Source organism: Anser anser (genome assembly GCF_964211835.1).
Source record: "Anser anser genome assembly, chromosome: 7".
Lineage (NCBI taxonomy): Eukaryota > Metazoa > Chordata > Aves > Anseriformes > Anatidae > Anser > Anser anser.
The window spans coordinates 8106530-8134313 of record NC_139727.1 but is presented as its reverse complement, the minus strand read 5'-3'; the positions used below and the strand labels follow the sequence as shown (position 1 = coordinate 8134313).

The 27784-nt window shown below is 39.5% G+C and overlaps 1 protein-coding gene across 3 annotated transcripts; it reads right to left on the bottom strand.

Moving 5' to 3' along the window:
• Positions 1–220: 220 nt before the first annotated feature.
• On the bottom strand, positions 221–27547 carry ANXA11 (annexin A11). 3 transcript variants are annotated; one of them, XM_083843849.1, is made up of 15 exons: positions 27322–27547; positions 14817–14901; positions 13530–13654; positions 11717–12094; positions 11152–11239; positions 10643–10737; positions 10106–10219; positions 8929–9019; positions 8732–8811; positions 8496–8552; positions 7478–7571; positions 6605–6700; positions 3923–3981; positions 3159–3281; positions 221–989 (listed from the first exon to the last, which is right to left on the bottom strand). In XM_083843849.1, exons 2-15 carry the CDS (start codon positions 14890–14892, stop codon positions 930–932), a joined length of 1536 nt encoding a protein of 511 aa, XP_083699975.1. In that variant the 5' UTR covers positions 14893–14901; positions 27322–27547; the 3' UTR covers positions 221–929. The 3 variants fall into 3 exon arrangements, with proteins under 3 accessions (XP_083699975.1, XP_083699976.1, XP_083699977.1); XM_083843850.1 differs by lacking the exon at positions 27322–27547 and adding an exon at positions 18139–18252; XM_083843851.1 differs by lacking the exon at positions 27322–27547 and adding an exon at positions 15152–15174.
• Positions 27548–27784: the final 237 nt, after the last annotated feature.

The window sequence follows — 27784 nt, the reverse complement described above, 5'->3', positions numbered from 1 at the left end:
ACAACAAAAATACTAAGAAATAGCTACAGATTACACATATCATGAACAGAAAATTGCTCAGTGAACAGATCGGTCAAGTCCTGAACTTTTGTCAGCACCAAATTTCTGAATAATTCTGTGGCTACAAACAGAAAATGTCTATGGAAAAACTAAAATTCTTAAAGCAAGTCTTCACTCCCATGTAGATCAACATGAACAACAAAAAGCATAGTCTGCAACATTAGAAGATAGACAGCTTTAATTTCATAATCTCTTTTTAGATACATATATTTAAGGCACAATCCAAAACCTTACGATCATAAACTACAGAATGTTTACTATTGTCAATTTTGCTGCTTCCTTGTGACAGTTGCCCTAGTGAGAATGAAATGTGGAACACATCTTCCTTAAAAACAGAAAATCAAGCCAAGAAAACAGAACTCACCAAAACCTCTTTAGAACAGTCTTAGTTAGACAAAAAACTTGAAGGCTGTTCTCTCCACGTATCACTGTTAGTACGAAACCACCCCTGCATACAACATATATATAAATGGCAATAAAATGGCACATAATGTTTATACAAAATAAAGCAACCTTAAATCATACAACTGTGATTTTTGCTCCAGAAAACAAACACGTTATTTCAGCCAAATAATATAAGCAGAAAAATAACCTGTCATTCATGGATTGTAGAAGGTACTATAAAGAATCCTGAGCAGATGGTACATCAGCTTTTCTTTTTTTGTTGTTTCTGATTTTTTTTTTTCCATTTATTACCTACCATTTTTTATTTGGAGAGAAGTGATATGCAATATTATCTTTAAAAATGTAATTGCTTTAAGAGAAACAACTCATATTACATCTACTTGGTGGAAAAAAAGATACTTTAAAGCTAAAAAAAGCAGCTTTTTTTTTTTTTTTTTTTAAAAAAGAAAAGCTAAATGTTCCATTTAGTCATTTCCACCGCACAACTTGAGTAGGATTTTCCGGTAGTCTCCTGAAGTATCACCCTGGAAACAAACCCAGAAAAAAAAAAGTTGACAGCTTGTTCTCTGCTTTCTTCTTTTGGGTGTCGGGGTTGGGAGGGGATGAAAGAGAGGAAGATGAGGTCTAAGCATCTCAAATGCTAAGCTAACAACTAAAAGAGATAAGACCTGGGCTGAGATAAAAGTTAAACTCTTATAAAAAAAAAAGATACGCAGTAAAATCTGTTCTTTCAACAACTGAATTGGAAGGTGTCCACAGGAGAATATATTCCTTCAACAAACTGAATTTGGTATAGGTATACAGGGTCAACTGCCAATTCTGGAAAAAATCAATAGAAATCTTTTATTGAAAAGCTGTCTTCAGCAACAGGTACAGAAAATATAGGAATAAAGAATAAATATAGGAATAAAGAATAAGGAATAAAGATTTTTAAAGTAATTTTCCTTGGACTCAACATAAACAGATTTTCAAGGGGCAGCAAATAAAAGTTCATGCTTTATTATGTTCAAACACTTAAAGTGATGCTCTGGCTTCAAAAGATCCCCACCCCCCCACCCCCCCCAAGACAGAGAACATCTCTTTCATTGTTGCGGGCAGTGAAAGCCACTATGGATGTACCTGCAAGCATGCACTGAAAAGAAGACTTCATGAACATCATCATCATCACAAAAGGCTCTCATAGCTGAATTTTGCCTGGTGCTCTTAAGACTAACAAACATTCCCTGGGAACTGCTCAATAACTAGCCTTGGTTGATGAGGCTTGCCAATCCTTTTCACAGGACAGTTTCAGCTAGTGTATTTATCCATGAAAACTTTTTTCAAGATCAAAATTACTAGGAACAAAAAGATGCCTCAAATATCAGAATAAATCCTGTACAGACATATAGCACAGTCCGCAAAATATAGAACATTACTGTTTATACATGTGGTGAAGGAACTGCTATGCACTTAGGAACAAAGAGAAAAGAACTAAGTTACTTTTCAAGGATGTTTTTAACTCTGCTTTTACAGAGTAAAGGTAGGATTTACATGTATGCCCCACACTTACTGAAACCATGTTTTGAATAAGTTCAGTCCAGTAAATGGAAATGTGTTCCCATTTCTGAACTGTACAATTATTCTGAACTGTACAATTACTTAAAATTGGTTATTGCTAATAATGTCAGATCAGAAGAGAAAAAAATGCAGACATACAGCTTTTCCACCAGTGTCTCACTGTTATTTAATTACATCTTGGTGGTTTCAGGGCATATAAATACTGTAAAAGAGGATCTTCACTACAGAGTTAGACTTGGAAAAAGCTTCTGCTAGTTGATCGTTTGTGGCTCATGACCAGAAAGACCACATAGTTGCTGGCAAAACAGCCAAATCAAGACTTTTTGGTGCAAACGATACCCTTCACTGTCTTTCCATGTTTCCTCCCAAACACCTAGTTGCATCTCCTCCATGTCAACAACAGGAGAAATATACAGGGACTTAACAGATTTGGCACCTTCACTACATGGTGAATGAAAGTGGCACCACTCACTCTCCTCCATCTTTAAGTTTTCCCATTAGTCCGGCATTCTCTTGACTTGCTACAGCTGCAATTACAGCAGTAATAGGGCAGATCATTTGCTAAAAAATCCTAAGTTATTTTCCAACTCTTGCACTTTCAAGGAAAATAAGAGGAAATCTCTCAAAAACATATTAGAAGCTTTAAACTTTTGCAGCACACACGAGGTAAAGCAACATCATTACTTATTTGGAGGGCTAAGTTGTTTCTACAAGGTCATACACGGAGACTGGGACAGAGACCAGACTAACATCCAGGTCTCTGAAATCTCTCTGGACTAACTTTCTCTTCTTTCCTGTTTGTTGGCTTCCTTCCCATCTCTGGCCCATACAAAACCAAGTGCTGTCTGCTCCATGGCACTTGTGGTGTCACCGTCCCTGGGGGTGTTCAAGGAGAGGCTGGACGCGGTGCTTAGGGACATGGTTTAGTGGGTGATACTGGTGGTAGGGGGACGGTTGGACCAAATGGATCTTGGAGGTCTTTTCCAACCTTAATGATTCTGTGATCCTATGAAATGCAGCAAACCAAACACAGCTACACTTGGTGGACTTAATAGTTATTCAGTGTAAGAATCCATGTTCTACTACCAGAAAGGATGCCACATCAGGAGAAAAAAAAATAATAAAAAAAGTCTTACAGTGATATCTGTGTAGAGGGATTTGCCATACATCCGCTTGTATTCTGCACGTATGTCCAGCAGGTCAACCTCACTGCGTGACACCATGATTCGAATCAGAGTTCTGTCTTTCGTTCCTGCTCCCTGAAACAAACAAAACAACAACATAACGCATTAATAATGTGTGGAATTGTGAATAATACAGCACTAGTCAAAACAAAAAATCATCACCTCACAAAAAGCTAACCCTTTATTAGCATAACCCCACTGACTTCAGTAAGCTTGAAGAGAATTTGGCCTATCATGCTTTAATAAATTAAATTTACTGGCAGGACACTAACAGTCATTTTTCTGCACAAAACAAGTTTAAAAAAATTTAAAAAAAAGGGTTGGTAGGGTCGAAGGGACACAAAGCCAGGAATGTTAGGTGGGTTTAATGACCTATTTATTTATTTTCCCTGAAAGATACTAATTTCAGCAAGTCTTAAGCATATTCTTAATCATTTTACTAAGGGAAGAATTTATTTGTTTGACATATGGTTACATACATCTTTGTTAAGTGGATCAAATAAGGTAGTCTTTTTCAGCCTTTTATAATACTGACTGCATCTTGTTAGTCTTCTGCTCACTGAAAACAATTAGTATCTTCCACTTATTCGTAATGGTTTTGCTTTTTATTATCATCATTATCCTTTCCAAGGGGGCTAAAGGATATATTCCAATGAGCTGTACTAGCATTTTAAAACACATGCTGTAGATTTATGTAACTTGTCACAGGCACCTACCTTCATAGCATTCCGCAACCTCTCTGCAAAAAAAGCTGGTGTGTTCTTGAGGCACTTAACTGCAAAAAGAAAACCACAGAAATCACATACTCCTACTCGATCAAAACTCATGGTCATTTTTCAAGCTTAGTCACATGCTTTAAATTTTACATAAACATACACTTGCAGCTTCCACCCCTTCAGTTAGTCACTGCAATGATTTTTAATCCAAACTCTAGCTGCAACAACGAAAACCTACAACACTTCATGGTTCAAGGCAAACTTTTCAGTCACTAGCGTCTATCTAGTGTGAAGCAGCCATAGCAAAACTTTTACATCTAATGACCAGACTCCTACTTCTGAAAGGAACATAGAGAATGGACAGAAGGCATAAAGGAGAACGCACTTAAGTCCCCTAGCTTTTTCTTAAATTAAGTAATTCTAGGTCCTACATCTGCAAGGAGTAACAAATTCAAGTCCTGTCCTAAGTTGGGATGGGATGCCTGAAGACAAGAAGCCATCTACAATAGAAACCTCACCCTTTATTCAAAGTCAGTTACACATTTCTTTAGCCACAAAGTTCACACGGATTCTTGAAAAATCCTTGACATGTATTGACTAGTGACCATTTTTTTTTCCATTTAATTAGCACAGTTCATTAGGAATCTTTTAAGATCAAAATCCAAATCAAATTACTGTTATATTAGCCAGCATAATACGAGAATCCTTCATCACACGAGTATTAAAATCTATATATTGATCCTATGTTAGGTACCAGTAAACAATCATGCAAACAATCTGTGGCGAACTACACAGAAAACAAATCACACCCGGCTTACATTATACAGCACAAAAAGGTATCAAAGCGAGATAGAATGAAAGCACTAGACCTAAATACCTATTTCACAGCAACACATTCTATACAGGCAAAAGAACTTTTCTGAGTAGGAAGATGTATAAGTGAGAAAGAGAGAGAGAGAGAAGTTCAACACACAACTGTCCATGATATGTACAATATATTTCAAAACAAATGACAGATGAAATGCATGTTTATTGATCACTGTTAAAACACAGTTGCACTTTAAGATGTTTGAATATGTTATTGTAAATTACCAGTTGTACAATCCAGAAAGCTTTAAAGAAAGCAAAATTAAATATTTTCAATTAGAAAACCTTTCTTTTTCCTGAAAATAAGGTTCACAGAACAAATGATGCTAGATATATATACACGTGTGTATATATACATACACATATAAATAAAATAAAAATTTATTCAACAAAGTTATTTAGTGAATATTAAAGACAATTCTTCCTCCAAAGGCTATTGACTTCTTTCAAAGTTACAGACCGAGTTCTGAATCAATATCCACATGAAAGACCTGTCACATGCCTGCAAAGATCCTTGAAGTCAAAGAACTTCCAAACTCCGACAGTACAATTTCTTTATTGAGGTCAGGTTCTACTAACATGGGGCACTGTTTCTTTTCTCTAAGCCTGTTTTTCTAACATCAATACTTCCTGAGGTGACAAATTTTGAACCCTGGAATAGGTCTGCAAATTTACCACACCAATAGAACAGGATCCAGTATGGGTCGTCATTGGGTCACTGTAAGGGGCAGCTTTGCCAAGTAGGGTAAGAAAAATGCTTATATAGTTCACATCTGCACCAGATAGGAGTGCAAAAAATGACCTTCTAAAAATTGATTCCCATTTTGAAAGATTCTGTTATAAAGTTCAATGAAAAAAATCCACAACTTTGTTGCAGGTGAGCAAAATGCTCTCTCCTATCTTATTCCCATTGATGTAAAGTAGTATTTTCCTATTTATTTCAATAGGAGCAGAGTAAGGTGTTCTTTTATTTACTTATTTATTTATGGCTTTTCATCTAGGTACATCCCTTTTCTTGACACTACCATAATTGAAACAAAAGAGAACACTTAAGAAAGCGGCACTAGATACCACAGTAAATTCAAAATAATACACAGAAAAAGAAATGGAGATGTAAAGAAGTAATCTTGTCCAAGAGAGAGAGACAAGACAAAAGCAAATGCATGATTTTGTCTAGAATAGACCACCGCAAATACAACTACTGCACAAAGACTCAAGGGCTTGTTCCAGCCCCATGGAAACCAATGCCTACTTTCCAAGGGACAAAAGTAGACTTGAGGTAGTAGTCTTTGGTCTTCAGAAATGCTGGAGGTACTTCTGAACAAAGTATTAACAAAGCTTTAATCAGAAGAAATGGGGGAAAAATAACCCCTTCAGAATCAAATGTAAGTTTTCTTTCTAAGAAAACCAGAGAGAGGTATCTAATTAAACATGAATAAATGCATTTTTATTTATTTCCAAAGCTGTCCAAAATATGCCATTCTCATTGTCTCAGTGGTTGCTATAGATTTTCATCACTTCTTAAAACAATGCCAAGTACAGTTAATAATTCTCTCTCCCCACTTTAACACTCAAAATTTAACATGCAAAATTTAAATTCAGCAGCTGCCTGAAGCAAAAGCCTCATCTATCTTTTTGAGGTGAACTTAGTGGCCTGCTTTACCAACTACAGCCAAGGTCAGAGAAACCTCAACATAAAAAACAGAAAACTGGAATTATTACAAAGAACAACCACCTTAGCTGGAGTCACAGATGGAACCATCAAAGCCAGTCTTGGTGGAATACCAGAAACAGACCTGCTAAGCCAACACATACCTACTGCCAGCATGCCCTTTTCCAGGTCTCCAGACATTTCACTACATATGCTTTTTTCAATGTCCCGGTTACACATCCTCTGGTACTCGCTGAAAACTGTTAAGATAAGATTTCAGGAATCAGTGTCACAAAAGAGATGGCACTGGTGCATGCCAAATGGCTTTGTTTTAATCACACTTCTCAACTTGGTATTAAAGTACACTCACAAAGTTTTAAAGTTTCAAAAATTAATACTACATTATTAACCATTTTGTTCCATTTACGTGTCTTAATGCTCTTTCTAGGTTGTCTAGTCATATCCTTTTTGAAGAGCTACACCAAGAAAGTGCCATAAGGGAAATAATAGGAGTTCTTCTAGGAAAGCTTGGGTGTTCAATAAAATAAAGGAGAAAACATTTAGCCACTCTCATCACTCCCCACATACACGCACCTTTCCCCTCTACATAAGTACCTCAGTTTGAAACAAATTTCAAATGTTACGTGGTTACTGAAATATTTCCACACCACTACAGACTAAGATAACGCCTTATCACTAGCAAGAAAGAGGGGAAAGGAAGGGATGCAAATGCCTTGCATATACACAAGCATTTAAAATTGAACCAATTCTAATTTCTCAGTCCTTTTATCAGAGAAATATTTGAACATGACCTCTACCAGCTCTGATATTTAAGAAAGATGATCATAATGTACAGCTCTTGCGCACCCTTTTCTTCAGCAGAATTCACCCTGCTTTCCATTGAGGTATCATTACCCTCATTTTACAGACAAGGAAAAACAGACAAGGAAAAACAGACCATAGCAGTGTTGTACATTTTTATCATTACACACAACAGAATCAAGTTGATACTTATGTAGAGGTCTGGGCACCATTACCTGCTCTGAGGTGGGCCCTGCTTCTTGCACACAGAATGGCATTGAATTTGGATTCATCAGTTCCTAGACGGCTCTCTCCAGCTGCATATAGCTCCTAAACACATAAGAGAATTCATGTTTCGTTAATTAGAAAAGCATTTAAGCTGAAAAGCTGAGTTACAAATCAGTTTGCTTACAGGCTCTCCTCCTTTTATACTCATTTTTTAGTTTAAGTACTGCTGAAAAACAGGAGGACAAAATAAAAAGCAACTAGTTTTAATTTTCCTACAACACACTATGAGCCTTATTTGCAGACTTGCTAGCTTACTGATGCATAAGTGCTTAAATGTAAGAGCTCTGGATTACTAAAGGAAGAAAAATTTGTTTAGAAAGTAGCTGAAAACAATTCTTCCTAGTAGAACTTATGTATAGCTTCTTCTCTATACCCCTAGACATGTGCTGGGACACTCATATCTATGTTGGCATACTATGTTGAAAGCTTATTGCATTACTATTCATATGACAGGAGTGTCCTGAAATGATCCAGGGTTTTCTCTCTCTGCTGTGTGGTGAAACAAAACACACTGAAAAAGTAACAAGGGCAAGAGTTACTAGGTCCAAGTGCCTCATTTGCTGCAAAAATCCAGAGTTCCTTTTTAACATGCAGCAGCTAATGCAGGTGTTCACCACATTAAATTTTCCTCCATACACACAATTAACACAAATCTCTTCGGAACATTCCTTTAATAAGCAACACAATGGAGTCACCCAACACATAAAAAGCAAGAGATTAAACAAACAAACAAAATAACAGCCAAAAAGTATGGCCTCTATTCCCTAGAGCTTCCATCTTGGTAATGGAGCTCCATAGCTATAATGCTCTGGCAAGTCCTTTCATGACCATTCCGTCCACTGAAACATGAGCAAAAGTCACACAGTGTCCAAAACTAAGACTAAGCAGAAACCACACAGTCACATTTCAGAGTATTGACTTATTCAGTTGACTATACTTAATAAAGATGAAGAATTTCTTACTGACCTGCACATCTTTCTGGACAAGAGACATGTCAACAGCTGTACTTTCATCTCTGTTTCCCTGAAAGAATTCAAAGATACAAAAATTGAAAGATACAAAAGTTTTGCTGGAGGGCTCTTTTCTTATTTTTATTCATTTATTTTTATTTAAAAACAAACAGAAAACCAGCCACTACAAACACGCACACAAAAAGCACCCAAGTTCCCAAAAGCCCTGCATGGAAGGACATTTACAAATACCTGAGAAAGTGAAATTAAAAGTCTCTGGAAGTGCCCGGATGTGTCACTTTTTATTGCTTCCTCCAGAGTTTTCTTAAATTCTGTAAGAGAGCCATAATCATGAATTATCATACACGCCTGCTCATTTCCCAAATTTATATCGTCAGTGATTAAGAAAGAAAAGGAAGACAATTTGATGGGACTGTAACAAATCTAACCTGCTTTGTAAACCCTGTTGAGTTCTTGAATATGCTCATTACTGCGAGAAGCTAAGATTTCAATGAGACAATTTTCATCTGTGCCAACACCCTAAAAACAAAGCACAAGGAGAAAACACTCATCAGATTCTCGTCTTACTTCTATAACCTCATGTGAAAGACATGGAAAAAGAACATAAAACAAACACAATTCAGAATAGCACCTTGATAAAGGAGAATTCAAAGCACGTAGGTTAAATGGTGCATATAATACGTTTCCAAGATACAGATGTGTATTTAAGATATAAATTGAAGGGATAATTAAAATGAGTATGAAGGCAATAGTTCATTTTAAAATGTCATCTTTTACACCGTATTTCAGGCATTTTACAAATCAATTGTATCTACCATTGAAGACTGATCTGATAATTCTAATAGGTAACTTCCACTAATAGATAACAACAGCTACAATTATAATACAGTTAATATTTCATCCTCCTATCTACTCTAAAATTTAAATGAAAGAACATGTAAATATATGCAATGACTCAGCAATGAAAATATTCCACCTTGATTGAAATGCTGTCTGGAAATACAGATGTTTGACATTTTTACTTTAAAACTCAAATATTAATAAAATAGTTTTATTGTTTTAAACAGAAACAATATACAATACTTCTTTAATATTTTAAAAAGTGATCAACATGGGCTAAGAAAATATACTTTACAGGTGGAGAAAACAAAAAAAGAAGGTACACCCTGCTCCAAATCTTTATTTACCTAGTTTTTAATAGCTATTTTTGAGCACTGAGTGTAAAGGCACTGGAAATTCTAAGTTAAGCTGGCTTAGAAAAGAGTTGCTTCAGTGGCTTGCTGACCATGCAATAAATGTACTGCAAAGTCTATCAGAAATTACTTTCTGACTTTTTTCTATTTATTAATGCTTTTGTTACAACACAAACCTATTAAATGGTCTTCACCTTTATTACAGCTTATTTATTTAAATAACCTGTGAGAATAAGAATTCTCTATTTTACTATTATACAACTCTAAGAAATAGGGTAAAGAGTAGGTTAAACATCTGAATGGAGAGGACATAATGTAATGTCAAGCTTTTAAATGACTACCAAAAATTGCACCAGCTCAAATATTCCTTTTATTTTACGGATTAGATCTTATAGATATCTCCTACACAAACCTTTATAGCTTCCTTGATTTCATAAGCATCAAACATGACAGGTGTCTTCATCATTGCTAAGATTGTCCTCTCGAAGTTACCTGATAACTCGGACTTGAGATCCTTGATCAAATCCTAATGAGAATTAAAAAGAAGGGAAAAGAATTGACAAATATAAGCACCAGAACTGCGGAGTTTAAGTAGAATTCTGTATGGGTAAGCATCAATAACTTATCTCCAAAGTAAAGCTATTCCACTTAACATTAAAATCAGCAAATACTCACGTGTATATTAAATAACTAACATCAAATTAAATAGATTGTGCAGACCAAAAGGGTGAAAGTAATCACTTAGCAGAGAAACTGTTTTATACATTTCATCTGAAATGCTGCATGCAAATTAAGAGTGGGCAAACAGGCTATGGACTTGTAAACCATCTTCCCCGTAAACAACCTCCAACCTTCTTTCCAAACACTACTGACTTCTGATGAAGTCATGTAGGCCTTATTTCTTCTTCTTCTCTTTTTTTTCTTCTTCTTCTTCTCATGATGTATTTACCTTTCCATAAGCTGTTTTGAAGGACAGGATGATCTGCTGCCGTTGCTTGTTTGAACGACTTCCAAGACAATCTATAATCGCTTGCTCATCAGTTCCTGCATGCGCACAGACACCAGAGAATAAGCATGCACGTCACGTGAGGATTCAACTTTTTACTTCCATTTCATTCTACCTCTGTCAAGCTCAACTGAAGGACATACACATCTCTAACTCACCTACTACATCTCTTCTTGGATATATAGCCACAGAACTTCAAATTCTACTCAAGCCCAATCACAAAAACAGTGATAATACAAAAAAATAAATAAAAAACAACCACCCCAAAACCACAAACTACTAAATATCAAATTCATTAAGTTAGGTTCACTTCCAATAATTCTTCTGAATAACTGAGGACATCCACATTTGAACTAGCCCACTCAATACATACTTTAGCAATGGCAAAAGGCCGTATTGAATCAAAGCTACAATTCTATTTTAATTAAATTGTAAATCCACAGACTGCTCACCAAATCCCTTCATGGCCTTCCTCAAGACTTCAGCGTCCCTCAGAGGGTCAAATCCTGGTGCATCGGTGATTGTGCCTCTGTTTCCATACTAAAATCATAAAAGTTAAACTGCGTATTAGTATTATCAGTAAAAGACTTTATTTTGCTATTTAGGAAAAAAACTATTATCATTTTTTTTTGTTAGAAAAGCAAGACAGTAAATTCAACAGAACCTAAGCAATTTGTTTCTATACCTATATGATGATAGAATATAAAGTCCAAAAGGTTTGATATTAAATTTCCCGTCCAATTAATTAAGGTTTAATGAAACTCCATATACACCTGCATATACTTAAGAAAAACAAAATTAATGAAATTTGAAGTAATGTCAAATCTTTCTACTCTGATAATGTAGTACAACAACATTTATTTGAAATCATACGTGCCTATATTGCTTGCATCTCCCTCTTCAATCAAACTTCTTCTCATGACATTTTTAGTTTTACGTGTACTCTCATATACATAAAGAAAACGTAGACAAATGCACAGAGTCACATTTTAAAACAAAAGCTCTGAATGTTCTTACTGCTCCAGGAGAGACTGTAGGGCCTGAAGGTCCTGGAAAAGAGGGCATTGATGGATTCACGGCTTGGCCTGGTGGGTAACTTGGCATGGGCTGCTGCCCTGGGTAAGTTGCTGGTTGTTGTCCCGGATAGCCCACAGGCTGCTGACCAGGAGGTGGTGTGGGCTGACCCGGCACAGGGCCGCCTGGGTATCCTGGGTAAGGTGGCATTCCTGATGGTGGATTTCCTCCAGGTGGAGGATACATCCCGTAAGAGGGTTGCTGTCCTGATGGAGATTGTCCAAAGCCACCTGGAGGGACTGGTGGAAAACCCCCAGGTGCTGGAGGATACATGCCTTGTGGTACATTTGTCCCTCCAAAAGTCCCTGCCATACTGGATGCCTGCAATGACAGTCAATAAAGCAAGAGACAAGAGGCATACAAACACTTGAGTTTTAATGACATGCTTAGCACAATACTTCTCCTCCCTCCTCCACCCCCAAACAGATACGCAGTTGTGCATCTGCAAAGGAACTTTGCAATAATCAGGTTTTAGTGGCAAGCACAAAGGAAAAAACTGCATTCAGTTGACTCTCGTCTCTGTAACTGTAAGCTGCCCTACATCAAGAAGCAAAATCAACAGCTACATACCTAACCACTGCATCCAGCATTACGTTCCACTCATTCAGGAAAGCACAAATAGCTAGACACCTCTAATTACAAAAACCTTATGCACATTAATCCCAGAAACACAAAACTATGCTTATTTCTTCTCTGTCCATGGCTGCCTTACATTACCACATCGTCATTTGAGTGCAGAGATCCACTGTGAGCATCCCTAGGGTATTTTATGTGGGAGATGCATGCATTAGTAGTTTAAAACTAGCAAGAGTTCCTGAACTACATTAGGAAAGACATCTGCAGAAACTGCCACGTAGATATCCATACAATATCCACATGCAATATCATCTTTTCACATGACACACTGACCCTCTTCTACAGAAGATCCAGAAGGATTGACATTTGATGACTGCAGTGTTCTCAGAACCTAGTAGCTGTGGATATTGTTATGTGCACCCTAAATAGTTAGTTGCTCATTTCGACCACTGATTTCATTTAATCACAGCCTCAGAAATGCATCTATGATGCAAATGTCTTTGTATACTGTGCCTTCTTTATGTAGTATAACAGATTTCTGAAGACTAAATTGTCAGAAGTGTCACTCACTTCTACCCTATGCAAAAAAAAAAAAGTCACACTGGAAATGTCTACATTTTTTCAGTCAATATAAAAGGTTTTTACTGCTGATCTGTTAAACATTATTGCTTTTAAGAGATCTTAAAATATACATACATATATATGTAATGTATTTATATTATATACAGCTGATTCTCTATTTTCTTCAGGAATGAATCACTTACCTCAGCTGTAGAACCATGTTCCTTAATCAACTGGCCAAAACTCCGGTAAATAAGCAAAAGCAGAACTGTGTTTTCCCATGTGAATATATTAACAATGGACAGTCAGTGTTAATCATATGTTCCCCTATACCTCTGCACAGCAAAAGCAAAGTTTTATTACATCTATGTCCACAGCTTTGGAAGTTAGGCTCTAAAGCCAACGTTAGCTAGTGGTCTGCCTTCCTCAAATACGGAATAGCTTGTGGCAACCATTTTCTTCAACAGAAAATATTGAATGCTCAGCACTTAAAACAGACTACACAAAGGCACAGAACTCAAAATAAACCTGTAATAAACTACTTGTCTGCAGGGCCAGAACCACAACTTTGCAATTAAGGAAGTCACAGTAAGATATACTTAAATGAAAGCAAACTCACCATTCCAGCCATGTAGTTTGGATTGAATTGATTGGCATAGCCAGCCACATTTTCTAGACCAATTGGAGGTGGATTCGAAGGTGGATTCGAAGGTGGATAGGCAGCACCATCCCAAGGACTGCCACCTGAAATCAAACACAGTCATACTGAAATAAAAATCTACACCTTTTAAAACTTATTTCTTGTTACATATATTTCTATTGTAACGTATATTTAACACTTGAAGTTTGGGCGAAGGAAAATCAACTGAAGAGGTGCATGCTAACAGTACAACTATGATATAAAGAGAAGCCTCACAGATAGTTCTAAACACAATAGTTACCATTTAATCTATACATTCCTCTTTAAAACAATATATTTGAAGGTTAACATTCAGGAAGTAATACTGTAAACAACATATTCTGATTACAAAGTAGCTTCTCAAACCACAAATTGTCTGGGTATTCCAATAGGAAGATATTAATTCTTCGGCTGTTAATTTGAGAGATGCCTACAGAGCACGACACAGCACATTCACAGAAACCTGAGTAACAAAACAACTTGGCTGCATGCAGCAGCACAGCCTTGTCAGCACAGCAGTCACCCCAAGTCAAAACATTTTGCAGAGGAATAGGCTAGTATGGCTATTTTCAGTCAGTACACCGCTTCCCTTTCTTGCGTAAGGTTGCATAACTCTACATTTCACCATTTACGTGTGATGACAACCATATAGCTCACCCACATAACAACTAGTAGTTAAATATTTAATCAGTTTTGTATTAGTATAATCAATATAATCAACATCCTTTTCAACAGTTCTGTCCTTTCCATGTACAACAAATTGTCTGCCTAAGAACGGTGAATTAGGGATATTATCATAATTGAAGTCATAAATTTTTGTGGGATACGGTCTTAAATTGTGCAACTGTTTTCTCTTGTTACTTGTTTTTCTCAACAGCTGTGAGACTATGTGCTGACATGGCCCAATACTGACAGGACACTGTTCCCTAACACTTATTGATTTGGGTCAAAACGATGACCATCTCCCGGTTTTACATGCTTTATGCGAGATGAATTAAAATGGGCCTTATATGAACACAGGCCAGAGCACTCATGTAAATCAGAATCCCCAGCCAAGATAAAAACAACAACCACCACCAAAACAAAACAAGAGGACTTAGCAAGAAAGCACAAAAAGCTGAAGCAGGCCAGGAAAATCCTTAAGTCTTCTTCTTCGTTTATTCTGCCTTTCCACTCTTGACAGGGCCATCATCATCACTTAACGGTGACTTCACCTGAACAACTTACCTGGGGCTGCTGGGGGATATCCCGGGGCTGCTGGGGGATATCCTGGTGCTGCTGGGGGATATCCCGAGTAACTCATTGCAAAGATCTGAAAAACATATGACAGTTATTTTCTGTAATGCTTCACTAATTATAACATATAAAATAAACACGCAACGTGTTAGCAGTAGCCAGTCAGCAAACTTTAGATATAAACTGCACAAGTTAGAGGCTTTTCTGGTGCAATCTCTTCCCATTTCCTTTTGTTGGGCCAATAAATACATTCAGATATCTAACCAGCTGTACAGTCACTCCTCAGACTATTTCTCTTATTAATTTCAGTTAATATTTACCCTCACCTTGTCTATTGTATTAAGGATGCATCACTTGAAAATGCTCACTTTATTGCACTGTTGAAGTATCGACAAGTTTGCAACCTATACAGAAAAGCTTTATTATTCAAGAGTAGAAAAAACAGCTGACAAACAAGCGACACCTTCAAAGGAATCATTTTATGAGAAGTGGCAGAAGGCACTTAAACGCGAACGTCTGCAGAAGTGCAAGGTCAGAGTAAGAAGCTGAAAGGATACACTTCATGCTTTATGGCAGTGCTGTAAGCATGAAGGGTTTACTGAAAGGATAAGATCACTAAAACAGATTGGATCTCTCGGACTTGATATTGCCTCTGTCAGCACAGAAATGTACCAAGTCATTACTGTCCAAAAAGAGAAGTGGAGTGTCAAAAAGGAAGGAGACCTACGTTAAAAAAAATAAAAAGTGAGATATCAGAGTACAGAAATTCTTATAATTAACACAGCAATTATCAGGATGAATGCTAAAAGTAACTCAAGGAGCTTGGTTTCAGATCAAGAAAAGCATCCATGGAGTCTTTAACATTTTCAAGGTTATTTTAGTGACAATTCCCAGTCTATTTTTAAATTGCTGTGCAAATACTATCCCTTTCTTTTCTTTCCTATCTTCCCCCTACAGCACGCCTTTTTGTATCTGGCCTGTTTTGCTGTGTTTTGGATTTCATCTGTGGAATATTATTTATTTATTTATTGACTGTTTTTGTGGGATTGTTTTCTTTTTGCACAATCATGTTGACTTTCTGGCTTGCATAGTTCTTTTCCATAGCAGCAGTGGAATGAAAAAACACTTTTTAATTCTTTCTATTTTTAAAAAGAAAAATGTGTTTAGGAAATCTTCACTTTATTTAAAAAAATGTTTCGACTTCATGCTGAGCGTACTCATTTAGATTTAAAGAGAGAAGTCATCTAACAGAAATTACAATAAACAGAACTGCCTACAAGTTACAACTCTGTCCTACCTCTACTTCAGTGCATAAAGCGTCTAACAGACTCAATAAATACATACACTTATTTCCCAGCAATAAAAAAACTCGTTAACAGTAAAACTAGAAGGGATGTCTGTATCTGGAAAAAAAAATAATTTCCATGCATGCAAATCTAAGCACTGCCCCTTCCATTCATCCCATCTCTTCATTCTCCTTTCCCCATAGGAACAGCAGCAAGAGGTGGGGCTCGGCCAGGGCATGGCCGTTACCCCACCAGCACCTTTGGTCCTTTTTTTCTTGGTGCTGTAACACATTAACAATTCACCCAGCTTCACACACAAGACCAAGCAGGATGCACAGCTGGCAAACTTATGTTTTACAGCATCAGGCTGTTTAGCTCTGTGAATTGTCAATCACAAGTACCCACATTTAAACCCCAAGAAAGGTCCAGGGAAGTCAAAGGCACCCACAAACATCATGGCCTACCTCTGCATGTTTACTTGCAAGAATGGGCTGGAGATTAGGCAACATTACGTTGTTCATAACAGGTTTATATCTAAAAAGAGCAGGCTCATGGGATGTTTTATATTCTATCAAATGCTTACAAAATGTTCCGTATAACACGGTAAATATTTTTCTCATATTCTCTTCAGCCTTGGTTTCCAATGAGATCTCCTACTGCACTGGGGAGCCTGGCAGGCGAGCAGCAAGGTGAGCAAGGGCTGAGAGGAGAAGGGCTGCCTGCAGCGGTGGAGGGTGACTGCTCCTCTTTATTACAGCTATTACTCCTGGCAAGGGATGCAACAGAGGTGGATGCTCTGGATGCTGATTCCTGTCTTTGACAGCCACAGCCTGGGACACAGACACAACCACACCACGATGTGCTCCTCTCCTCGCCCTCCTCATCACTCAGCCAAGAGCTGCCAGGGCTCTACAGGACGGATGCGAGAGACCCAGCTGGTGTCCTCTTCTAGCCCTGCGGGGAGCCGGGAGCTAGAAGCTCCCCACAGCCATGGAGAGCTCCACACACCCTTTTTCCCAGGTATCCATTTCTTATTTTCTCTTCCAGCTGCTGTTACACATCAGTCTTTTTCATCCATCTGCTCTCCCAGAGGCCCACCCAGTGTCATTCATGGCTCAACTCTGGCCAGCAGCGGGTCCATTTTGGAGGATCTGGAGCTGGCTCTGATCTGACATGGGGCAGTTGCTGGGCTTTGCTCACAGAGGCCACCCCTGCAGCCCCCTACTACCAAACCCTCACCACATAAACCCAATACAATGAGACAGCCCAGGCTGCGGGAATGCTGGAGATCTGGAAGGACGAAAATATGCAGAGAAGCATTTGCCCATCTCTGTACCTTACAAGAGCTAAAAATCTGTGAATGACCTACGCAGAGAACTGATTTGTAATTGGAAGATCAGACCTGGAAAATTCAGGATTTAATCTGGGACAACATTTCCTTCAAAGACTTAATGATACCTTAAATAAATTGCTCCTGGCTTATATTACCTGACATAAATGCACCTGGAGCTAGGTATGTCTTCCTGATTGTGTCATATGCACATGAGAAGGTCTGTCCTAAGAGAGGCCTCAGGATCGGGTTCCGAAGGAAAACAGACAGCTGAGGTTAGCTCGGACCAAACAGACACTAAGAGGAATACTATGACAGGCACTACAGTGGGCCAATCTACTTGCTAACACCAGTAGAGTTTCCAATTCTACACTGGCTCCAGTAGAAGCTGGCAAACTACACAGCCAAAAACCACTTGGAGAGGCAACCAAGCTCCACACTGGCAGACAAGTTGATGACTTCCTATAAGGCAGATTGACGTTCCTCACCAGTTTCATCACAGAACTGAAATGTGAATCACAATGAATTAATCCTTAATTGGTCACTGCCACATTTCTAAGTAGCTGCTGCTGCTACAAAAAGAATGAAATACATCCTTATCCATTTCACGCTGCTTTCACTGCATTCTTCTCTACTTGCAAGGACTTGTATGTTAGGGAACTATTTTGTCAAAAGGCAAAAAAAAACCAACTCCCACCTCTATGCATTCAGCTACACGATTAGTAGTCAAAGACAACCATTAATCTTTGAGGCCAGGAAGAGTAGCCATCTCTTCGCCTTTTTTTCCCAGATCCATGAACCTTCCATTGCTCTAGGAAAGAAAACACCTTGAAGAGCTTCAAGCAGTCAAGCAGCACATCCCCAACTTCAAGTCTTTCTGCAAGGTTTTCGCTGAGGCTCTTCCAGCACCTCCTTGTTACTCCCTACAGTTACTGTGTGGCACACACCCTTGTACAGAAGACAGAGCCGAGGTCACCACCCAGGTCACCACCCAGGTCATTGTGCTTCCTGACAGCCAGGATGAAGCACACACAGGTATGGCTAAGCCTCTTCCCCTATGTATATTGAGATATGGAAGTTAAAATTAAGTTTATTTGTTAAATGGCTGCCATAGTAACAGCCTCCAGACCACATTTTTCATTAATCATTCCCCAGGAACACCGCAATGCTTTACCTTCACCACCTAATTTACAGACACCACGACCAGGGATGGCCTCAGGAGCATGGAGCCCTGTTCTGGTAGGACACAGCAAGAGACAAAGGAACAGGGAAAACACGCCACACATGGTCCTTGCCCACACAAGATGGGAGCTACAAGAAGTTTAAATTCCAATCCCACACCGGGAACAAATACAGTTCAAACTGGTTGGCAGGACTGCAAGGAAGCTTCATCAGTCAAAGCTGCTGGGTTTCCTGCTCTTTTTCTGTGGTAAAATCTCACCTAAGCTGAATAATGATTAAGAATTGGCACATCAAAGACGTGTTTAATAGCAAAGGGCACAGAGAAGGCATTATTTTCAAATTTCTCAGTAGCAGATGATCTTAAAAACTCAAAAACCAACAGAAAACGAAACTGTAGTTTACCTTGTTTTCCTTGATAATAATCTTCAAATGCATGCTGTAACTACCTGCTAATTTATCCTAGGAAAAATATCCAGGCTTCAAAGCATTCTTAAGAATAAGAAATAATGCTTCTTTACAGAAAGCAAAACAGAATTATCATCTGTTGGCAATGTTCTTCCAGTTACCCTTTTTTGCAATGTTTAGTTTATAGTGTAAGCACAACTATGGTGCTAAAATAAAAAAAAAATAAAAAGGACAATTACTACTAAAGTCGACCAAAAAAGCCAACCTATAGCTAAGTCAAATCCCTAATGCTTATTAGTCAAAGTGTGATTTTTGATGTTCAAATTATTAGAGTGCTTGTTTATTTATTTTTAGCTTTATAGATAATCGTGTCGTTTATCTGCTTGCTTTTTTTTTTTTTTACCCCCCCCCTTTTTTTTACTTCAAGTGTGAATTTAGTAATGATAGGACACTAAAAAAATGACAAGATGCTTTTTCAATACAGCTTTACATATAAATTTAAGACAAAGGCTTTTTTTTTTGTGTGGTGGAGTGTGGGGAGGAATGGGATAGGAGTTGTTTGTCTTAGGAGGGTTTTTGCTTGCTTTTAATCCCATGTAGGTGATTCCGTTCAGATTAGGAAAGAAAAAATAAAAGAGCCTTTTAGCAGTAAAGCTGAAGTTGAGAAATCCAACCTCATTAGCACCCAGAAAAAAATGTTACTATACATGAAAAAGGTCTCTTTGCTTCTTTTGAATGCTATATTTATCCAAGTCTTTTCACAGGAAATTTTTTCCATGTGGGTTTGATTCCAGGCAAACTAGATCCACAAACACACCAACTGCTCACATTCAAGAACTTCCATGATCACCACCTCTTCCGTACGTCATCACGTCTCCGCTGGCCATTTCTCTCACTTAGCAAATATTTACCCCTCTAAGTTAACTTCCATGACCACTCCCACAACCTTGCTTCCTTTTCACCTTCTAAGCCCACCTTCTGAACTTTTATTCTGCTACATCCATAGCACCTTCCTAAAATTGTCAGTGAAGAGGGACACTTGCCTGCTGACAATAAAGCGGTGACACAGGACAGGGAAAAGAGGATTCAGAAGTCCACCCTTTAATACAAATACTGTGTGGGAGGATACAGGAACAGCAAGTTCTGTGTTTACCCAGCCATAACAGAAGCAGTGCACAAGAGGGAAAAAAAAAGGCACAAAAACAACCCACAAACAGAAAAAGGGAGCACCTTGAAGAAAACATAGAACAAATACTGTTAAAATCATCTCATCACTCCCAGTGTTCACCCTTAAAGTAACACCTACAAACTCTAAATAAAGATCTTAGGTTGTACTGCTGCAGTGGATACCGCTATCTCACCTCATGGTGCAAGACAACTGCTCAGGCTCTGGAGTGTTTTCCTGCTTGTTTTGCAAAGGAAGGGGGGAAGAGAGCTCTTTCTAAGACATGAAATCTGTAATCTCTAATACATTTTCCAAAAGAATTTTTAAAACAAGTTCCTGTAAGCCACAGCACAGCAGAAAAGGCCTACAAATGGATTTCTGTAACTTACTTAGTGGCTGTTGTTCAGTCTCCAACAACGCCAAGTTCCAATAATTTGAGGGTAAAAACTGAAAATATCACGGCCTATATTTGTTCCAAATAACTTGCTTAATTACAACTGTTTCCCAGGGAACACTGAGTAAAGGTGAACCCTTGGCCTTTTCCTTTTCCAGGTTAATTACCAGGATGTGGTACAAAAGGCTGCCTAAAGCTATAAATTACAGCACTCCTCTGTGCAAACCTGCTCAAAACCTGCTCAGAAACTGATCCTTGACTATGAAATCAACAGAACAGAATTGGACACCTTACAGTATGCTGTGGATTTTCATTACAGTTCACGTAGGGCATCCACCACTATGCTTTTGTAAAACAAGGACAAGTCACAGTCAGCATCACATTAGCTACCCGCCATTGCCCTACTGCAGTCTAAGCAAGATTTATCTTGGACTTGCTTACCCACTGCAGCGCAGAAGTTGTTCTCTCCTACACCAGCTCTAATGTTCTTCATCCATCCTGTCAGATGAAGAGCCCTGCAACATGGCTTTCTCTGAAGTCTTCTGCACCTGACTCCCTGACTAGCTTTCCTCTCATTCCCAACCTGTTTGAAGAAACTATGGTAACAGCATTGGCTCCCCCTCCAAAAAGGGTTTAATGTAGTTGAGCTCATGTCAGCCAAAACTCTAGAAACCTCTTACACAGAAGGTACCACTCACGCTTTGTCTTTATGAACCTTTTCCGGTTTTCACCCAAAATGCACATTTAAAGAGTACTAACACATCATCCATTCCCTACAAAAATACATTACTTTAAAAAATAAACCAACACCCACAACTCTAAATTGATGGCAAAAATGTAAAACGAACTCCAAAAAGGTGTCTTTTTAAAACTGTCAGTTTGAACTGTTTGCTAGTATTACAAGTCAGGAGCACTGCTGGTTTTGATTATATAAATATTTCAATAGCTTTACTATTAATAGTACTGTAAAAACACTTTATTGGATGAAAAACTACCTTTTTTGATCTGCTGCAGCAAACAAGAGCGGAAAAAAAAACATCAGAAAAGGCAGCGCTGACAAGCCTTGGTCAAAAAAAGGTAGAGCAGAAGATAGATGCTATGTCCAACAAAGCACATCTGAATGGGAAGAGAGACCCATAAGCCACAGCCAAGCTGCACAAATGTTAATTAAGAACATTCGTGTGACCGATAATTTTTGGTTATCAGTTATGTGTAAGAAGCACAAATCACAGCGTTACAGCCTTACACTGCCAGAAAATTCTGAGATGACTGTCACCAATTCTAAACAAAGTGCAAATATTTGCACTGCAATTTTCAAACCTCTTGCAACAAGACATTAAAATCTAAAACCACTGCTCACTAATGAAATTACATATAAGATTAGCCTGTTTAAAATATTTTGTACTGTTCAACGCTATTTGAAGAGTCATCTAAACAGCATTAGAAATGCTTCTCCATGAAACAGGGAAATGCATGAGAACATATGACCAAAGTAAGATTCTTCAAGACAGCGGAACAGTTGCTTTGATGGTACCTGCGCCAGTACAGATTTTCTATTTCATAGAATCATAGAATAATTTAGGTAAGAAGGGACCTCTGAGGTCATATAGTCATAGAATCACAGAACGGTTGAGGTCCCTCAAGTACGCTTCCTCAACAACTCGAGAGCCATATCCTTCACAAAGGGTCAAAATTTCGATGGGCAAGTAGTTCAACTTCATATTCTAGCTGCTGGCACAACCAGGCCTGCCCAAGATGCCAACGTAACACCTACACTGTTCACCTGCACTGAAGAGAGAAGGCAGGAGGTTGAACAGAATGAAACCTACTTCTGTGCTTAGCTTTTGGAGCCTTCATCTTCGGGGTCCGAAGAACAGACAACAGGGGGAGAGAGAACAGGTAGCATACCTTGCATCGTCATGAAGGTCACACTTAGGTAGTTAAACACTTACTCCCTTTGCATGTTGTTTGACACTTTTCTAGGAAAATCCTAAGCCTCCCTGGGTTTTCTTACTAGCCTCTGTATACATACTCAAGACAAAACCCAAAGAACTTGAGTTAATTCCAGACCAACTTCATTTTGGCCTTCTACTCTGCCTCAAACCAAGCGTCTCCTTTTGTAGCACCCTCTTCCAGTGTTCTCTTTGGAATATTTACATTGCAGTCAGTCAAAACATGTGTGACAACACAGATATCGCAACACCATCCTTAAAACACAACAAAACAGAAATTCCAAAATAGAATTACACGATGTTTGAAGAAATAATAGAATGAGGTTCTATTTCAAAGTCATAACCTGCTATATAAGATAATTTGTTGCAAGAACAGTCATGCTATAAATAGTCTGAGTTATGTTCTCAACTGACTAATGCCTCAAGAATTTATACTGATCTATTTTAAGTTTTACCATGCAAAACAAACTTTTGCATCTTCAGTGAAAGCCGGAATAGGTAAATACTAATTATTCCATTTCACAAAGTACACTCTGCAAGAAAACCATCAGAACTAAAGCAATAGTGTAGTATTTAGTACACTAAAGCAGTTACCAGATAGTAAACTGTACAACTCTTGCCACTGATGTGTAATTAGCTGCTGTGTGCAAGACAGAAGTGCACAGCCAGGAGCGGCCCTGCTACAAAAGCCTAGGGCTCCTCTGCTCTTCAGAGACAACAGAAACAAAAGGAAGAATCAAGTTTTCCACTATGCTCTCTGCCAAAACTTCCTGCATTTACATTGTCTAGGCTGCAAAAGAAGTCAAATAACAACACGGAGCTTTTAAAGGGACAACTCCTCAAAGAAAAGCATGCTTACGAGACCTGCAAGGGACCTTTGTTAAAAGCTGTACACGTGAGACCTGCACTGCGTACCAAACACCTCTGCTCTGCACCAGGCTGGTGGCCTTGGGACTCTCCCACCTGAAAAACTGGAAAATGTGAGTTTGCAAACATATCAACTTTTTCCTAAAGGTGACTGCTTTTATGCTTTCTAGACATTGAAGGGCATACACACAGAGGTGTCCAGAAACATTTGGTAAGTTATCACTCACCTCACTGAGCAAACGGGCACGCTTCGTTTATTTCTGACCAGAAGGAACTACTGATTTTCAGCTGATCGATTTCTCTGTACAGTAATTGACATATTGAAGAAAGAACCAACTTAGTGTAAAAGACCAGAAAGCTGGGTATTTCACAACAGCCATAAAAAAAGTAAATGCCTTATGGTAAAGGACCGACACACATTTCACACACGTACAGGACAGTTTCCTACACCAAGGACGAGTGCCCCGGCATGGGCGCAGCACCCAGCCCACAAAGCACAAGCAGAGCCTCCTCCTGGGCTGGCTGGGGCTCCAGTGGCCACCATGGGCTCTGCACAAAGCCAAGCTGGGTCTGGAAGCAGCACACAGATGTCACCGACAGCATGACCTTTTCATCTTTTCAAAGGCTCTTTATATGTAGCCTTCTCTTCAACAAAATATGCTTTTCACCTTCCCTATAACCAAATAAGCCAGTGTCTTCTTTCTGAAACAGCCAATGCATCAAGAAAAAGAGGAAGCAACGTCCAGGCAGGCCTTCTTTCCATTTCTTTGTATATCTGTTCTTAGAAAGCACAGTTGCTGCCCATCAGATAGCACCATGATCCTGCTCTGCGCCATGAACAGCTGGGCTGTGGGGTTCTGTGGGTTTTTGGTTTTGAGAACAACCACACAAAGCCTATTCAGTCTAAGTTCCTTTGATCTGATGATTAGCACCGGCCCAGACTCAGCACCTGGGATGGCTGAGTAGTACGGATACAGTTCTGCACATCACACACAAAAACCAGCTGCTAAGCACAGTCAAGACTGACTGCCTGGTCATCACACCCAGTTAATAAAAATATTTTTTCGAAAGATCCCAGCAAGTCTCCACTCTGACCCACAACTGACTCTCCGTCTGCTCCAACCTCACATCAAGATCTACCTTCGCATCAAGGTTTTGTAGTGAGCTTTGATAAAATCTGGAACAAATGTGAAGCAACAACAGAAGTAGTACACTGTAAATATTTACTGCTGCTGTTTGATTTGCTTATCTATCATCTGCAGCAGGTACTGCATTATGTTCTTACCAGCTCAGGGAACTGCCTGAAGGAAGTTCAGCTTTTACACCATGTGCAAAGCTGAGGATGAGGACAAAACATTCACCCATGCTGCCCAAGTAGGCAAATTAAAATCACAATAGCAATATTTAAAGTTTACAGAAAAACTAAAGTAAAACTAAGTAAAACGTTAAAAGTAAAAAGTAAAAGTTAAAAAACTAAGTAAAACTGAAACAAACAAATGAAACCCCCCCAAAACAAAAAAGCACAACAACACCCACAGATCCATTCGAAGATGAAGCCATGTAAAACATTTATCTATCTTCTGAAAAAACTGATAGTTAAACCTGGGTGTTTTACTTTAAGACTGTGGCTTAGAAAAATGACGAGCTCTTAAAACACTGCTACCTTTTGGGGGGAGTTTCTCCAGCTCTCTGGAGGTTGTTACTCATAGTTACTCCAGGTTATTCAAGCCTGGCACCAAATGCAGTTGTAGACTACGGGGTCCCAGGCTGAGTTTCTGGCAGATCACTCTTCCTGGGGTTGAACAAGATGGCAAATACAGGTTAAGAAGCTGCTCCAAAGACAGCCCTCAGCTGCCCTCAAGCACTCTTGGGCCACCAAGTTCAGCACTGGATTGTGCCTCCTCCCCTTCTAAATTTGGGTATTTTAACATGCAAATACAATTGCTTTCAAGTAACTGGCAACAGCAATAGGAAAGGAACCACCTCTGTTTCAGCACACTGCAACAATTCCAGTTTCAAATTGGTGGAAGTGTCGCTCACCTGAGCATACACATGCAGCCTTCTGTTTTTGTTGTTGTTGTTGTTGCTTTTTAAATATACTTTTGCTGTTTCTGTGATTACAGAGCCTTGTTTAAAAACAAATGAAAATTTCAGGAAAAAGCACTGCTATTTCTGTAGTCACCATTAAAGCACCTGCTCTTTTTGAATATGTCTCTGCTTTAACTATAGCTTCCTTTTTTTAACTCCTACAACATTACCACATTTCATCGCATCTTAGCTCTGATTAATGCAATATTATTGAACAGACTCTCTGCATGCTCCATCTTCTGAAACCTGTCAGAGCTCTAGGAAACAACATCCTGTAGGCTTCAAATGAGCAAACTCCTTGGCTTGCCATTTTGTAATAGAGCAGATGATGTATTTTGAATTATTTAATATTATTCTTCAAAATGTTTTTTCTTTTATAAACTACCTTGCCTATATAACTCTATATAATATCCCCATCCCGTAATTTTTAGTTTTTATTTACATTGCACAGAATTTTCACTCTGATAATTCAGAACTAGGGACTATAAAGAACAAGCTCAAGAAGTGATGTAGCACATGAATTAGTGTGATGACTAGGCTGGGAATCCTAAGTTCAGGTTTGCAGAGATATTTTGTCTCCTGATGTCATACCAAGGTCAAACAAGACAAACGCACATAAATATCATTGTTGACATAGATACGAAATCATTAGGCCCTTCAAACCATGCTGAATCCGCATAGGTCCTCTATTACATATGTTTTTTGTTTGTTTGTTTAAGTGCCTGGAGGCAGGGAAAAGTAACAGAAGTAGCCACAAAAGCACTTTCAGGAAGGTGAAAACCCACAGAACTGCCACAGGGACGTGGGCAAGGCTGGAAACACCCAATGCAAATTATCTGATGCGTCAGTCGGAAAAGAGTGGTCCATGTGACTTTCAGAGCAGTTCCAAAGACAAGAAATTACAGAAATAGCTAAGCTGGGGCAAAGTTTGTGAACTCAAATTTCAACTAGCGCTGTGTTTGGCACCATTTCTGGCATTATCACTACATGCTCCAGCAGACCACTGACTCATTCCACAGCAAATATCATGCGCTGGTAAGGTGGCAATGAGGTCGAGGAGAGAACCCCCCACCTCCCACAGCAACTATCCTTTTAGACAGATAAAAAAAAAATAAAAAGTCACAGAAACCAGCTCCTTCATGAAAACATTCAGCAGTGACTGCTTCCCCTGCTGTCAACCTGCTTGCTTTCCACTCCTTCACGTCAGCCTATGTCAGTGCGTCTGTCCTCATTCTTTCCTCAGCCGCTTCCAGCTCTCCTGCCACTCCCTCCCGCAGCAGATGTGCCCCTTAGCTGTTCCTCCTCATCCGGAAAAGACTTCCAGGAACTCCCAGGAACCTGACTGAAGGGGGAAAATACCCCAGCATAAAATGGTATACTCCCTGCTGCCCAGCCTGCCTTTCTGCAGAAAGGGTTTGACAATGCGCAAGACCTCTTCTTTTCTGAATATTGAGACGTTTCTGCTATTTTTTTTGTCTTACAAACGAATAAGATCTAGCAGGAGCTGAACAGTTTCGGTATTAAGACATTTTCAGACCACCCAGTGTAAATAAAAGCAAGGCATGTTGCAAGCAGCTTGCAGAAAGAGACGTTTGGTTAAAAAAGGTCAGCGCGGCTCTCACGGAAGTGCCATCTTAGGTTTACTTCTCTACCCGCACGCACCAAAACCAGAAGCTCGAAACAAACCAAACCCAGGCACTACGCGGGGACCAGCGCCCGCCGGGAACCCGGCAGCGCTCCCCCAGCCCTGGGCGGGCTCGGGCCGGGCCGCGGGCACCCCCGGCGTCCCCCCCCGGCCCCCGCCACCCGTCTCCCACCGGCTCCTACCGCGGGTCCCCGGTAGCGGCTCGGGTCGCGCTGCGAGGCGGTGGCGCAGGGCAGCAGCTGGGGGCGGCGCCGCCGGGCTCCTCCTGCCCGCCCGCCCCGCCTCGGGCCGGGCCGGGGGCGGGCAATGACCGCTTGGGGCCGGGCGCTACACGACGAGCGGTGGGGGAGGCCGCATGCGTGCGGGAGCCAAGAGGGGCGGCCCCGGGATCTTGTTTAAAACTGCTGGGTTTCAGCCTTCTGTAGAAAAAAGAATTCCAAATAAATAGAAGTAAAATAAAAGGGGAGGGCGTTGGTTTGTAAGGCTTGTTTACAGGCGTGCGTGAGGGGAAATGCAAGCAGAGCGCCTGCTCGCCTCACGGCACCGGCCGCGGCCGGGAGCCAAGGGCACAGGCAAGTGCAACTTCTTAATTCTTCATTTTCATTTTAATAAGACCAACGTGCGGTATTAATGACGTGAAACATT

Bases quoted from the DNA above. Each gene is read 5' to 3' on its own strand.
- ANXA11 (XM_083843849.1), bottom strand. From the start codon at position 14,892: ATGAGTTACTCGGGATATCCCCCAGCAGCACCAGGATATCCCCCAGCA. The intron at 10,220-10,642 runs GTAAATACATCA...AATTCTCATTAG, and splicing joins TCAAAACAGCTTATGGAAAG to GATTTGATCAAGGATCTCAA. The intron at 3,282-3,922 runs GTAGGTGCCTGT...TGTTTGTTTCAG, and splicing joins GGTTGCGGAATGCTATGAAG to GGAGCAGGAACGAAAGACAG.